Source organism: Chenopodium album, chromosome 26 (genome assembly GCF_948465745.1).
Source record: "Chenopodium album chromosome 26, dcCheAlbu1.1, whole genome shotgun sequence".
In the NCBI taxonomy this organism is placed as follows: domain Eukaryota; kingdom Viridiplantae; phylum Streptophyta; class Magnoliopsida; order Caryophyllales; family Amaranthaceae; genus Chenopodium; species Chenopodium album.
Genome location: NC_137859.1, coordinates 33,415,808 through 33,430,196, shown reverse-complemented (window position 1 = coordinate 33,430,196; position 14,389 = coordinate 33,415,808). Strand labels below are relative to the sequence as shown.

The following is a 14,389-nucleotide window of genomic DNA, read 5'->3' as shown; positions in this document are numbered from 1 at the left end:
CCGCCACTGATTTTAGGGCGGGTTCAATCTCTTTTAGATTGGATTCCTACCCTCATCCCTGAATGCTCAGTCATTGGTCTAGACCACTATGAAGTTAGTGATTTCATGGATCATGAAGGGATGTGACCTTCACCATGTGGACGGTTTACAAGTTCTTAAAACTTGTTGGCAACTCTTTTGCTCTAACTTTCTTCCCTTTGGACGTAACTATGCTTAAGTGTATGATCATAGTGGGCTCAAGTTTGGGATGCTTGAAGTATTCCCTATATTAGGGATGGGAGATTGAGAATTTGAGATTTCGAAAAGGGGGTTTCGGGGCTTAGGGTTTTATTTCGGGAAAAGGAATGGTGGTTAGAGTGAAGGAGAGGCGTGCAGGGGGAGGCTGGTGCACCGACAAAGGAGGGCTGGGAGGACAGTGTGCCAGCATGGATGGGGGGTGGGGAAGAAGTGGTTGACAATAGGTTATTTTTTTTAAAAAAAGAATTATTTCTAAAATAAATGTTAAAAGAAAAAACGAACTATAGTTAAACATTTAGTTAAAATTTATCATTAATGTTATAGTTGACTTAATATAAAAAATTCAAGTTTACCAAAGATAAAAATATTTTCGCAATTCACCATTAAAAAAATAAAAAAAAAGATTAATTTCTAATTTCAATTCCTTATAGGGCCCCTTATAGGGTTCGTCACGAGGTCACACACTCACACCCCATAATTGGATGACTCTATAAAGAGTTAAAGACCAACCCTATTTAATATTTGGACGGATCTAACCCATTTATAACTAGGGTGGGTTGGGGCATGTAATGGGTTCCAAACACAAACCCATTGAATTTCTCTTAACTGTTAATAACTCAGTAAAGGCCAAAAAAAAAAAAAAAAAAAAAAAAAAAAAAAAAAAAAAAAAAAAAAAAACCTCTCACTTACTCTCTCTCTCTCTCAGTTCGTTCTCCATTGAAGCGCACTTGACGTTCTCCATTGAAATACCTGTATTCCCCATTGAAGCAGCTTTTCTGAGGTTAGTTGTTCTTTCTTTTTGTAATCATCATATCAATTTCACAATCTAGGGTTTATCTTTCTTCTAATTTAATTTAATCAGTTTAGTGTTCGAAAATCTCAACTATTGTTTGTTATTACTAAAATAAAAATTATGAGCCTAATTGATAATTGAATCAAATTTGGTTGCTAATGTATTGCAAAACCCTTTAGTGTTAGAATTGAACTATAAAATTAGACCTCACTGCTCTATATTTGGTTTCATTGTTTAATTTTCGAAATTTTAATTTGGAAAATTCAATTTTTTTTATTTCATTCCTGATTTTGGGATTTAGTTGACACCACTGAACTCCTTTTGGATTTGCCATTGTCAAACTTGCAAATGATGAAATTGCTTGCTTGGGTTATTAAATTATAAGATGCTGAATTTGATTTTTAAATGTAGTTTTCATGGTTGAACTTGTTTATAATATTTTTGAATTTGAGCCTGTTAGCCAGTAGCATGTTATTATAGTGTCGATTAATAATGTCAATTAGATGACTGTGAACAAATTAATACGGAGTATAAAAGAAGATAGCACGATATATCCGAAGTAGAAAAGGTTTGAAAACAATTTAGAGAAAACACGATTTTCCCATGAAGTTGGAGGAAATTTAGTGAAGGGAATATGATGAACTACAACAGACCACCTGTGATCCTCCCTGACACGAGGTTGCGATGCTAGCACTAGCAGCAACCAGGGTACCAACCAGGCAAACCAGGATATGGGAGGCTTAGCAAGCACTTGGTAGTGGGTTGAGCTTGAGCAGCTCTTTTATCATATTTGGAAGAAAACAAGTACTCCCTCCGTCCCTTTATTAGATGCCTATTTCTAGCATTTATTACTCACGTAATAAAGAGAAGTGGCATATAATTAAGGGACGGAGGGAGTGATAGAAATTAATTCATTTTACTAGGTAGCATTGTAGGGGTTGGTGAACTTGATCAATTGAGGAAAAAAGAGTAGAGACTAGAGAAGGGGTGGGGGTGGGAGGGGGGGGGGGGGGGGATTAAATGATGCAATATTCTGGCAAGTAGCAACGTGTTGTTTCTTATACATATGTATATTTTTTTTATATAGAATCTACCCTCAGATATTTAGCTTGTTCTTATGTAACTTTTTTAATGCTTAAGGTGATCGAGTTTGAAGTGATTAGAGGAGATGGTTAGGGCTCACTATTATTACAAGAAATTGTCTTCAGTCTGGGGTGTTGTAACTAGAATGTACACATCTGATGCAGCTGTCAAAGATTTATCTGATGCTGCATTTAAAAAAATATGTAGAATCATGATGTCATCTCCTAAAGTAGGACTGGATGTCAGGCTTGATCATAGCGGAGTTGAGGCTTCACCGGAGATGGTTGAGGATGTTCTGAAGAGATTTGAAAATGCAGGTATAATATCATATTGTTTTTTTGAGTGGGCAGGAAAGCAACATTATTACACACATACTGTTGAAGCTTATCACATTATGATTGGGTCTTTGGCTAAAATAAGGCAGTTTGAGATTATGTGGGATCTTGTGAACACTATGAGGAACAAGGGGATGCTAAGTGTTGAGACGTTTTGCATCATCATGAGAAAGTATGCTAGGATGCAGAAGGTGGATGAGGCACTCTATACATTCAATGTTATGGAAAAATATGGTATTACTCCAAACTTAGCTGCATTTAATGGGCTTCTAAGTGCTTTATGCAAGTCTAAGAATGTAAGGAAGGCCCAAGAGATCTTTGATAAAATGCATGAACAATTTGTTCCTGACTCAAAAACTTATAGCATACTGCTTTCTGGTTGGGGAAGGGAACCAAATCTCCCCAAGGCAAGGGAGACTTTCAGACAAATGATTAATGTAGGTTGCAATCCTGATATTGTGACTTATGGTATAATGGTTGACGTCCTTTGTAAATCAGGGAGGACTGATGAAGCTGTAGAAACTCTTAGGAGCATGGATGCTAATGGTTGTAAGCCAACATCTTTTCTTTACAGTATTTTAATTCATACTTATGGTATAGAGAATCGAATTGAAGACGCCATTGATACATTTATGGATATGGCCGAAAATGGTGTGGAGGCTGATGTGGGAGTGTACAATGCCCTAATTAGTGCATTTTGTAAAGTAGATAAATTGAAAAATGTATTTCGAGTCTTAAAAGAGATGGATGGTAAAGGGGTTGTACCTAATGCTAGGACTTGCAATATAATATTAAACAGTTTGATTGGTCAGGGGAAGACTGATGAGGCTTTCAAGGTGTTTAGAAAGATGATTAAGATGTGTGAGCCTGACACAGACACATATACAATGATGATAAAGATGTTTTTTGAGAGAGATCAGTTGGAGCAGGCTCTGAAGGTGTGGAACTACATGATGTCAAAAAGGTTTGTTCCAAGCATGCACACCTATTCAGTTCTTATTAATGGGTTGTGTGAAAAGGGCCAGGTCAGTGATGCATGTGTATATATGGAAGAGATGATTGAAAAGGGGATTCAACCTCCAGTTTTGACCTTTCGCAAGCTAAGGCAGTTGCTTATAAAAGAACAGAGGCAAGATGTCTTTAAGTTTCTTCAGGAGAAGATGAATCTTTTAATCAAGGAACCTTTGTGTGATTGAAAGACTATGAAGACCATGTTTACAAAGTAATATATAGACTGATTCAGAAGCAATGATTCACCCTTGCTCTATTGCCCTTTGGAATTTCAGGTTAGTTGATTACAAGTCCCGGTCATTGCTTTCTTTCCTATGATTGCAACAAAAGTACATGTGTTATATTGAAGTCACTAGGTAAAGTATTAGTCTTGAAATTTTTGATGTTTCAGAACCTACTGCATATAAATCTTATTACACATTGCTGTGGCATCTTTACATGACATTGGAATAAATGTAGAGCCAAAAGTGCTGACATGTTCCTATTCCATCCTCTCCACTTAAGTTGATTATTTGCAATTTTGCATACAGAAACATTGTTTTCTTACCAGAGATCCACCATTAAATTTTAAAAGAAATAAACTAATTCTTAACATTTGTGCTTTACCAAGGACATTGATGCTCTCTAAATCGTTAAAAGTCTGGTAATTCATTGTTTGTAAAATTTTAATCATTGGTTAGTTGATGAGATTGCAAACAGTGCGATGATACCTTGTATGGTCACTACACTAGTAGAAAAAATGTCATTTGCACACTATTTGCTGCAAACCTGTGTATAGAACGCTGCAAAATATCATTAGTCAACATGGGGCAAAGATTTTATGTATTAATAGCAGCGCTTTACAACTAAAAATGAAAGAGAGAGAAAAGAAAAGAAAATTGCAACGTTTCTTGCTATTGAACGCTGCAAAAAAAAAAAAAAAGTATTAGCAACGTTTTAATTGTAGGCGCTGCAAATAATTTAGAACAAAAAAATACAAGTAACCAGCTAGCCATTCCTCTCCTACTGCGTACTTCATTTTTTTTTTCATCAGATCGATAACAAAGAGAAACCTCTTCATTTTCTTCACCATCTCCTTCATTTTCTTTGGCGTCAAGCTGTCCACCTTCTCCGTCAACCTTCTCACCGTCAACCTCTTCCTCCTGTACCAATTTTAAGAGATCAAGGGTTTTCTCTCTCCTCTTTCTCTTACTATGTGGCCTTCCACCACCTACAAGGTGAGATCGTTCTGGTTCTCCATTGAAGTGGCTTTTGAGCTTTCTTTGAAGATGTGACTTATCGCTCTCCTCTCAATTTCCTGCTCTCTTCTCCATCACTTTCTATAGTCAATTAATTTGTGAATTGTGATTAACAAGAGTCAAAATCTAAAATTTATGTTTCCAATTGGATCTATCATAATGATTGATCATTGAAAAACTCATCTAGGATTTGATGTATTCTGTTCTTGGTATTTCCTTATCACACTGAATTATAATACGCAATTTCTTTTTTTTATTGAAAAATTCATCTAGGGTTTTCCAATGAGAAATTCATGAATCTGAGTATTTTTTGGTAATTAACCATCAAAATCTAGGTTTTATTATACGTTTTTAAGGATAGAAGAGTTAAAACTAGTAGACAGAAAATTTATGTAACGCTATGGACACAACTGTTAGTGGCTCTCAACTTGAAATGGTTTTGCAAGGCTGATGATCTGAGCAACCCAACTGGAAGTTGATAGCTTACCTCTGGCAGACAAATAGCTGCTAACTCATTGTTTCAAGTGACGATCAACATGTCAATTGCCAAATGAAAAACCTTCTGACGAACTTTGGGGGAGGGAGGTTGGTTATATCTTAAGATAGGGGTTCATTAGTTGTAGTGTTATCAGCTTATCACTATATCGTATGTCCTGAAATTATCGAATGTCATTTTTCCTAGGCTATTTTTACCCTCCAGGGTAAACTTGGTAATCAAGCCATTAACATTGCTGTTTTTGTACTGTAGAGATGAGCTGGGTTGTTTTGTTGCTGATAGACGGTGTCTTACTAGTCTTAAGATGGAAGGATGCTCTAATATAGGATCATTCATTATTTCTTCAAGTAGTCTTTCTACACTCTGGCTTTCTGATCTTCATTCTCTATCTAAGACTGTAATTACTCCCTCCTTTTTATTCTAACTCTCTAATATCTGAACTATTAGTATAAAATCTTTTTGTCAACCCCTTTTTTTTGTGCTTACTTGGGTCTCATCACTGCAGATTATCAACTGCCCTAATTTGAGGGAGATTTCTTTGAATTTTTTCTCATCAAGATAATGATAGTACTGATGTCACTACCATGATGGACAACTTGGGAAAATTCTGCCCAAGGTTGCAGAACTTTCATGTTACATCGCCTAGATTATCTCATGCTATTGTTCTTGCTCTCTCAGGAGCAAGTTTGAGGTTGGTACAAATATACAGATATTTTTTATTCTTGTTATAAAAAAAAGGAAGGGCTGTACACCTTTTGTTCTAGCATACAACTGAATATAATGATGAGGCTTGACGAATTCTATTGGTTGCCATTTTCCTTTTGTTCAGGGGACTGAGAATGCTCTCATTAGTGTTGGGCTCTGGCATCACTGATGCTTCTGTTGCTGCTATTGCTTACAGCTTTTCAAAGCTAGATCTGCTTGACTTGAGTGGGTAATGCCTCATCTTCATATTTCATTGCTTAGTCAAATTTGTCATTCATAAGCAAGATTAGGCTTTGTTTCTAGTTTACTAGGTTTACCTCAGGAATCTTAGATTGTTTTGTTGTTGATTTAGGCCTAGCATCACTGATGGTAGCATTGGAATGATATGCAACGTGTTATCCCGAACTTTATCAAGAGTATTGCTAGCGCTTTGCCCTAATATCACTTCAAGTAAATTTCTATTCCTTGTTTGGACTTAATTATGCTACCTTGGTATCTATTGTTGGTAAGTACGCTACTTTTTGCCTATAGTTGTAGGGATCGGAAGGGAGTCACTTGACATCCACACTGTCATACACAAGAATCAACCAACAATTCAATCCAATTAACCCAAATTCTCACACAACTAAAATAGCACAACCAAATCAGCAATAGAGCGGTAGCAAAACAACAACAATACCAACAATACTAGGAAGAAATGATAACAATCAACACACACAAGGATTATACGTGGAAAACCCCTTCAATGTGTAGGATAAAAACCACGGGACAGTTTCAGGAGTCTACCCTAGTTTCCCTTATTGATAAATTGAGAGAAAATGAATCCCATATCAGTATACGAAGGATTCACAACCCACTAACAACAACAAACAATAAGAGATTGAGATTAGAGAGTGAAAAGAGTAAAATCATTAAAAAAAAAAAAAAGCAGTTTGTCCAACACGGGTACGTGTCCAAGCGTCCGACTCGGCTATTTTGTGAAAATTTTCCATGATTTTGAACTAAAAGTGAAGTGTCCGGGTGTCATACCCATGTGCGAGTGTCGAGGGTCCGACACGGGTATGTGAGGTGAAATGAAGAGTCCCAATAACATAGTGCTTCAATGATCACTTGAAGTTCAATCCCGCAAGCTTACCACAAACTTCAAGCTTGTCCAAGTCATTTGACATGAAAGATTGGGTCCTTCGAAGCAAAGCTTAGGCATGGAGATTGCTCGTGATAGGAAAGTTGGAAAATTGTGGGTATTACAAGAAAAATATATTGAACAGGTGCTTGTCCAGTTTTAATATGAAGCATGCCTTAGTACACCATTCACACCTCATTTTAAGCTAAGTAAGAGAGCTTGTCCTAGAGAAGGAGAAAGCAAGTATGTCTTTTATTCCTTATTCTTCTGATGTTGGTTCATTGAAGTATGCTATGATGTGTACTAGGCTTGATATTGCACATTATGTTAGTTTGGTGAGTAGATACTCATGATCCTCATTAAACTTTGTTTGTGTTATGGAGGTAGCAAACCTATTCTTGTGGGTTATACAGATGCAAACATGGCTGGTGATTTTGATAAGTTATGTGTTCACATTTTCAAGGGGAGCCATTTCATGGCAATCCAAGTTACAAAAAGTGTGTGGCATTGTCTAATGAGTCAAGTATATAGTAGCCGTGGAAGCAAGTAAAGAGATACTTTGGTTGAAGAGGTTTCTTCGAGAGTTGGGTTTGAAGCAAAGCAAGTCAAAGTGCTATGGATTTGAGCAAAATTCCATGTGTCATACTCGTACCAAGTATATTGATGTTCGATATCATTGGTTGCGAAATGTGATAGAAGAGAAGAAAATGAAACTGAAGAAAGTCCAAACCGATAAGAATGGTGTAGATATGTTGACAAAGATGTTCTCGAAAGCAAGCTTGAAGTTTGTAGTAAGCTTGCGGGATTGAGTTTTAAGTTATCATTAAAGCATGGTCGTCTTCCCCGTATTGGGCTAGAGGGGGAGATTGTTATTGGTCCAGCCCAAGTAGTAGTAAAATGAGTTTTACTTTGGTCCAATAATTTGGTCCATTTCAAGACATTTTACGAAGTATTGTAAGTCCTCTTTGAGGATCTGCTTTTGAGGTGATATCTTGTGGTAAACAAGTCACCAAGTAAGCTTGAGCATTCATAGTTTCATACACAAAATGGAGGGAGAGAGAGTGTGGGTTCTTTACAAGAGTTTTCATTTTCGGATTTTTCTAGCAGACTTTACAAAAACTGGTTGTTGGAAATTCCACCGTTAGATTGTACTCAAATTTTGACAGCTTATTCCTTACATCCAAGACTTCATTTTGGACTTTATATCGTTAATTTGAGCTCTGGTTTTATCGAAAACGTTTCTAAATGTTGTTTTTTGGTAGATTCTACACTTTTTACTCTCTAATTTCAATTTCTTATTGTTTGTTGTTGTTGGGGTGTGAATCCTTTGTAAACTGATTTGGGATTCTTTAGCCTTCAATTTATCAATGAGAGAAGTTAGGTGGATTCCTTAAACGGTCCCGTGGTTTTTATCCTTTACATTGAAGGGGTTTTCCACGTATAATTCATGTGTGTTGATTGATATTGTTTCTTCCTAGTATTGCTGGTGTTATTATTGTTTTACTATTGCTTAATTGCTGATTTGGTTCTGTGATCTTGGTTCCGTGAGAATTTGGGTTGATTAGATTGGGTTCTTGGTTGATTGTCTTGTGTGTGACATTGTGGGGGTCATAGTGACCCCCTTTCGGTCTCTACAACTTGGTGTTTTGTTGGGGTTGTTCACCTCAAGTCCTACATGGAAGAAATAAGGAAGGGATGAGTTCCTTATTAGTGGAAGCATATTCCATTAGTATGAGGCTTTTAGGGAAGGTGACAGAAACAAATTTGTGCGAGCTAGGCTCAAAGCGAACAATATTATACTAATGTGGAGTGGAGTGTACGTGGGGCCCAATAATGTGGTTGACCCCGGGCCCAACAAACTGGTGGTATTCTATTTGCCATAGCTCAATTACCTCTTCTGGAGCTAATGGACCGTGGTATGTCAATCTGTGATCCTGACATGGATGAAAGCAATGATAATGAACCACAGAAAAGTAGCAAGTTGCATCATATATACCAGAAGCTAATCCATCAAGCATAATCGGATGAAGTTCCTAATTCATCTTTTCAATGCAAGGTCCTCCTCTAATGTCGATTGTTGCTGGCTAAAGATGATGCTTCTAATGTCGTAAGGCTTGGAAGTGCTGTTAATTTCAATCACATAGGGTCAACTGTCTATCTTTATTTCGCTCTCCTCTTGAATTTTTCTTGTAGCTTAGTTTTTTTTTCCTTCAATTTTTCATATTTTCAGCTCGAATTTTCAGTTTGTCAAAAATATATCTTCTACAGATTTTGATTTGGTGGCGGAACAGGTAATAAAGGTGAAATTTATGTGGTTGCATTGCTGGTGACCAAGATGACAAAAATAGATAAAGATGGTGGTCAACTTCTCTTAGGCATCTCTTAGCTCGTAAGCGTGAAGGTGATGAAGTGGTGATAGGGAATTACCATAGCGGTACATCTGATCGGCACTCTCACTTTAAGGAAGGACCATGGCATGTAAGTCAGATATTTGTATTTCATTTAATATAAGTATAATTTCAAACGTTCTCTGACTATATTTGTTGGTTTCTTTGTTTGTTTAAGAATTTTATTAGTAGTAGTTATCCACCGGCTGTGCATGCATTATCTCCAGCCCTTATAGTAAACTAGGCCTTTACTATTATATTGAACTTGGCACCACCTCTGCACCAGAAATTAGCATATGTATTACTCTGCATTACAAAACAAATATAAATTGTAGACTTGTATAGTTATAATCCTTTCGTACCATTTTAGTTGATTTGTTTGCGTATGAGAAAAATTAAGGAATGTCTGTAAAGGGACATTAAAAAATAAATAAATAAAATAAAATAAAATAAAATAAATCTACAGTGTTCTTTTTACTAGTAGTCACAAACACCTTTTTAACAAATGAATTAATTCGTATATATATACACAAACAAATCAAATTAAATCAAATGTGAAACATATTTAATATGTGCAACAATTTATCTATGATCTTATATATGTATCTAACCTAATAACTGTGGTTTACAATCTGGATCAGAATTAAGGCTCATCAACCAAACAGAATCATCTGCTTTAGGCAGATTATCCTCATTTCTATGCCATGTCCACTGAGCATGGGTTGAGTTTACAACTTGTAATTGTCCATGCCCAAAACTTGCTTCTCTGTAAATGGAGATCTCCGGCTTTGGATCCATAAATCTGTGAATATTATTTAATTAGAATTAATTAACCATAAGCTCAACAGGGCAAACTCATTTGCACAAATTTACAAATAAATCAAGAGAAAAATCTAAAGCTTGTAATTGAGCTAGTTGAAAGAAGATGCACTCTTTTATTTTCTTTCACTAATGCACTCTCTAAGGGTGGTATCGAATTAAAGCTTGGTCACACTGAGTGTTTGCAAAAATCCACCCCCTTATATCAGTAATGTTAGTACATCTACTCTAAAATAAAAATCTAAGAATATACTTTCTCCGTTTCAAATTATTTGCAAAGATTAGACATTCTACTCATAATTCATGTCAAATTGTTATAAATATTTTGAAACGGAGGTAGTATATACATCCAGACATAAGCTTAGTGTGCATAGGTTTTAATCAATTAACACCCGAAAAATGTACTTTTTAAAGTTAATTCAAGTAATCCTTCTTCACTCGCCGTGAGTGGATCGGATTCTAAAACTCACAAGCTTTCGTAAATGAATCAATCCTTTAAACACATCAAACTCTATTTTTAAAAAGAAGTAATAAGATATCTCATATATGGTAATGAGAAATATTTACACATTCATATAAATTGAGATAAAGGTTAAGAGAAAATACGTTCTGGCAAGTCCTTCTCGATTGCCTCCATCCCCTATAGTGATATGCATAGGGCCACACTTGTTAGCTTTTCCATCATAAACTCTAGTCTGTTAAACAATCAAAGTGAAGATGCAAACATCATTAGAAATAAATAACTTGTCTTGTCAATTTGTTATAGACATAACCAATTAATTTTACAACTATGTTCATGATATATTGATTTCTTAAAATGAGATTAATATACTCCATAACTTAGGGATTCTAATGAATCTCTTCCATATCTTTCAAATTCGATCCGATCCTAAACTCTGCAAAATTAAGTTATGACCTTTTATCATGTAGATAGATTGATACTATACCCGTTTTATATTATTATTTGAAACGATTAGACATTTTCTACTTACACTTTATATAAAATCATTACAAATAATAAGAAACAAAGTTAGTATATGATTTGGACGACTAAGTTTAAACTTGATCTATGTTAACTACCCAATATTAAAAACTATAAAACGTATTATGCAAACAAAGAGAAACTATCACTTACAAATCTTTCATAAGCATGCACATGCCCTGCAAAAACAATATCAACCCTTGCATCATAGAGTAATTGTTCCATGGCCTTTTTCATATCCACTGATTCATACTCTCCTGAGTGAGCCGTGTTGGAATTGTACCATGGCGCGTGCAAAACCACAATAACCCACGATGTCTTCTTTCTATCGACTTTCTTCAAGTCACCCTCAAGCCATGTATATTGACTCGACCCTTGATCAAAGTCGGTATAGGACCCAAGCATGATGACATGAACCTCGCTTGCAACATCAAAGGAATAATATAGGTTGGAAGTAGAGCCACTCTCCTCGAAAGGCATGTGCCATCGAGCATTGTAGGCTGTAAAGGGAGTTGGATGGATTATCGGTATCTTTTCAACCTCGTGGTTACCAATGGTCACCATCCAAGGCCTTTGGCTAGCCAAAGGTTCCACGAGGCGGCCAAATGAGTCCCAATAAGGTTGCCAAAAGTCTGCATAGGATAAGTCTCCCGGTAGTAAGAGCATGTCGTACTCTACTTGTGATATGTGTTGGAGTGTTGATTCTGTCCATTTTGTCTGCCCTAAATCACCTGTATTATTTATATTGATGCATATATTATTTAAACCACCGTGCTGATAAGTAATGAAATAAATCTAACAATGATAAAAATAAATTTTGGTCAAGTCTATCATTGTGGTACAAAATATATGAATTGGGATGGATTAAGAGTAAAGACAGTGAAAAGTGAGGTGGAAAACATAGAAAATGATCAATGTAGAGAGTAAATACTTCCTCTATTTTTTTAGTTACTATAATCTCGAATTTGGCTCATCTTTTTTAGGCCACACCCTACATTAAGGTAAAGGTTACATACACAAATGTACGCATATAGGGTCATAGAAATATACCTATAACAACAAATTTGATGGGCAATTGAGGTGGTGTAGTCTTAAAATTGAACTCGCGAGATGAATGACCACTACAACGATAATAATAAACCGTATTAGGGTTGAGAGGGCCAATGACTACCTCGTGGATATGGCCAGACTTGTAGAGAAAATATCTATAACTTGTTGAGCTTCCAATTGCAGAATTATCATATTCTCCAGATGACATGCCATACTCTACTTTAGATGGAGCTGGTTTTTTAGTTATCCATGATATTCTCATATGGTCACTTCCCACCATGGAGATATGTACCTATAAATATAAATTTACATCAATTAGATATTTGTTCTTTTCGCCTAACAAAATAGGTATGGAAATGATCGTTGTTTGTATCAATTGTTGATTTATTTACAATCTTGCCACTTGATAAACAAATTTCGTTTATTTATCAAGGAGATAAATTGGAGCTTTCTCTTTAACGAGTCAATTCAACTTATCCTACTACTAATAATTCACAAACCACAATTATACACAAGTACATGACATGTACTACTCATTTGTATAAATTAAAGTACAAAACCCACCGTCAAAACCCACCTGGTCGTTGACTTGTACACTAGTTGACCTGTAAGTTTCACGACTCCCTCAAAATGTACATGTGCAATAAAGAATTTAAGACTCGAAAAGAATATGCCAAATTTAACGAATTAATACGATGACACGTCTTAGATTATCCAATCGTAAACAACAGAGACAGCATGTACTTATTTGGCGAATTTCATGCATTTAAACATCATCTTCAATGAATATATTTGATGTTAGCTCTGTAATTAATTAATAAGGGTGAGAAAATCTATAAGCAAAAAATTAATGAGAATTAATATTTAATTTCCTATGTAAGAATGGCCTTAGAAGACTTTCCATTTTTTCCAATAATGTATGTAATGCCAAATTCCATCAAAAAATAACATGTAAAGCCAAATTTGGATTTTCCAAACTACTATTCCGTACTTATTAAATATTTGAACTTGCCATCTCATAGGTGTGTGTTCTGCAAAATATGAATTAAGTATGAGTGATATTTCATTGTGTCAATGAGCTGTGTTCCGGGTGAGATCTGAGGTATGTTGATTCAAATTGTGCTTTAAAATAACAAAAATAGTGCTCTTTAAATTATTAGTACACAATATATACTTAATGGCCCGTTTAATTAATTGGAGTGATGAATTCGGGTTGTTTAAGTTCGGCTTTTGGGAAGCTAAGGTTTGAATTTTTATCAATGACTTAGGGATGAGTTTAGTAAGGTTATGGGTTGTTTGCTCTAAATTTAAGCATCATTATATTGTGAAGGAAATTTCCAAGACTTCAAGTATTTAATAGTTGCATTAACATGTACCATAACCAATTAAACACCCAATCACCATTCATCCAATAAGAGAACCAAATATTCAAAATCAAGACAAAAATTAATTAAGAGGAAAAATTTAAAGTTAATTACCTGCTGAGGAGTGGTGGAACTATGAGAATCCGTTGTGATTGAGCGTGTTTCTTGTGGTGGTGGACGGATGTTCGACGCCACATCACTGTTAAAGGCAGCCCAAATGATGGCTGAGATTGCCAATAAAAGGCTCCCATTTGCCATTGACATGGAAGATATAATCTTGTTACCTCGCATCGTAAATATGAAATGAAATATTATTTGCTTGATATTTGATAATTAGGCGTATAAATAAGATTATCGAAAAGAATAAAAATGCGTAGTAAGGTAACAAAGGTTATGGTGCAAATGTCAGAAATGTGGTATATATATTTGTTACGTCCAAAATCATCTATGAAGTGGTGCTACAACTTTTAATGCAATGCTTTCACAACTTTAATTCCTACGTAGCCAAACTACGTTAGTTATTTTATAGGTGGGCTCCACTTAACATGTTTCGTGAAAGGAGGAAAGTGTTCAATACGTAGAAATGCAAGATAAATGACTTTAGACATTTTTAAGGAAATCTAGCATGTTTTTAATTATTTTTAGAATTTGGAATGTGATTTCACATATAATTAGTAAAATCGGGTTTAATAAATCTACTTCTCCTATTCGATAGATGTTTAGGAGTTTTCATTTGTTAGTATAATATATTTTCTCTAAAAAAAAT

The 14,389-nt window shown here is 35.4% G+C and overlaps 2 protein-coding genes across 4 annotated transcripts; one reads left to right on the top strand and one right to left on the bottom strand.

Moving 5' to 3' along the window:
- The first annotated feature begins 898 nt into the window (after positions 1-898).
- LOC145618090 (pentatricopeptide repeat-containing protein At1g77360, mitochondrial-like) lies at positions 899-9,742 on the top strand. Of its 3 annotated transcripts, XM_081672875.1 has the most exons (7): positions 899-1,018; positions 2,171-3,734; positions 5,446-5,590; positions 5,699-5,884; positions 6,023-6,127; positions 6,251-6,348; positions 9,313-9,741. In XM_081672875.1, exon 2 carries the CDS (start codon positions 2,199-2,201, stop codon positions 3,642-3,644), a length of 1,446 nt encoding a protein of 481 aa, XP_081529001.1. In that variant the 5' UTR covers positions 899-1,018; positions 2,171-2,198; the 3' UTR covers positions 3,645-3,734; positions 5,446-5,590; positions 5,699-5,884; positions 6,023-6,127; positions 6,251-6,348; positions 9,313-9,741. The 3 variants fall into 3 exon arrangements, with proteins under 3 accessions (XP_081529001.1, XP_081529000.1, XP_081529002.1); XM_081672874.1 differs by having other exon boundaries at positions 6,251-9,742; XM_081672876.1 differs by lacking the exon at positions 5,446-5,590 and having other exon boundaries at positions 6,251-9,742.
- LOC145617064 (putative purple acid phosphatase 20) lies at positions 9,060-13,899 on the bottom strand. Its single transcript, XM_081671761.1, has 6 exons — positions 13,738-13,899; positions 12,260-12,551; positions 11,363-11,940; positions 10,834-10,922; positions 10,028-10,210; positions 9,060-9,144 (listed from the first exon to the last, which is right to left on the bottom strand). The coding sequence occupies exons 1-6, from the start codon at positions 13,885-13,887 to the stop codon at positions 9,060-9,062; spliced, it is 1,377 nt and encodes a 458-aa protein (XP_081527887.1). The 5' UTR covers positions 13,888-13,899.
- Between the last annotated feature and the right edge of the window lie 490 nt (positions 13,900-14,389).

What these genes read in the sequence shown, in the direction of transcription:
- LOC145618090 (XM_081672876.1), top strand. Translation starts at nt 2,199, where the DNA reads ATGGTTAGGGCTCACTATTATTACAAGAAATTGTCTTCAGTCTGGGGT.
- LOC145617064 (XM_081671761.1), bottom strand. Translation starts at nt 13,887, where the DNA reads ATGTCAATGGCAAATGGGAGCCTTTTATTGGCAATCTCAGCCATCATT. An exon ending in CGAGAAGGACTTGCCAGAAC is followed by an intron (nt 10,211 to 10,833) that starts GTATTTTCTCTT and finishes TAATATTCACAG; the next exon opens with ATTTATGGATCCAAAGCCGG. An exon ending in GATCCAGATTGTAAACCACA is followed by an intron (nt 9,145 to 10,027) that starts GTTATTAGGTTA and finishes TGAAATTAACAG; the next exon opens with CACTTCCAAGCCTTACGACA.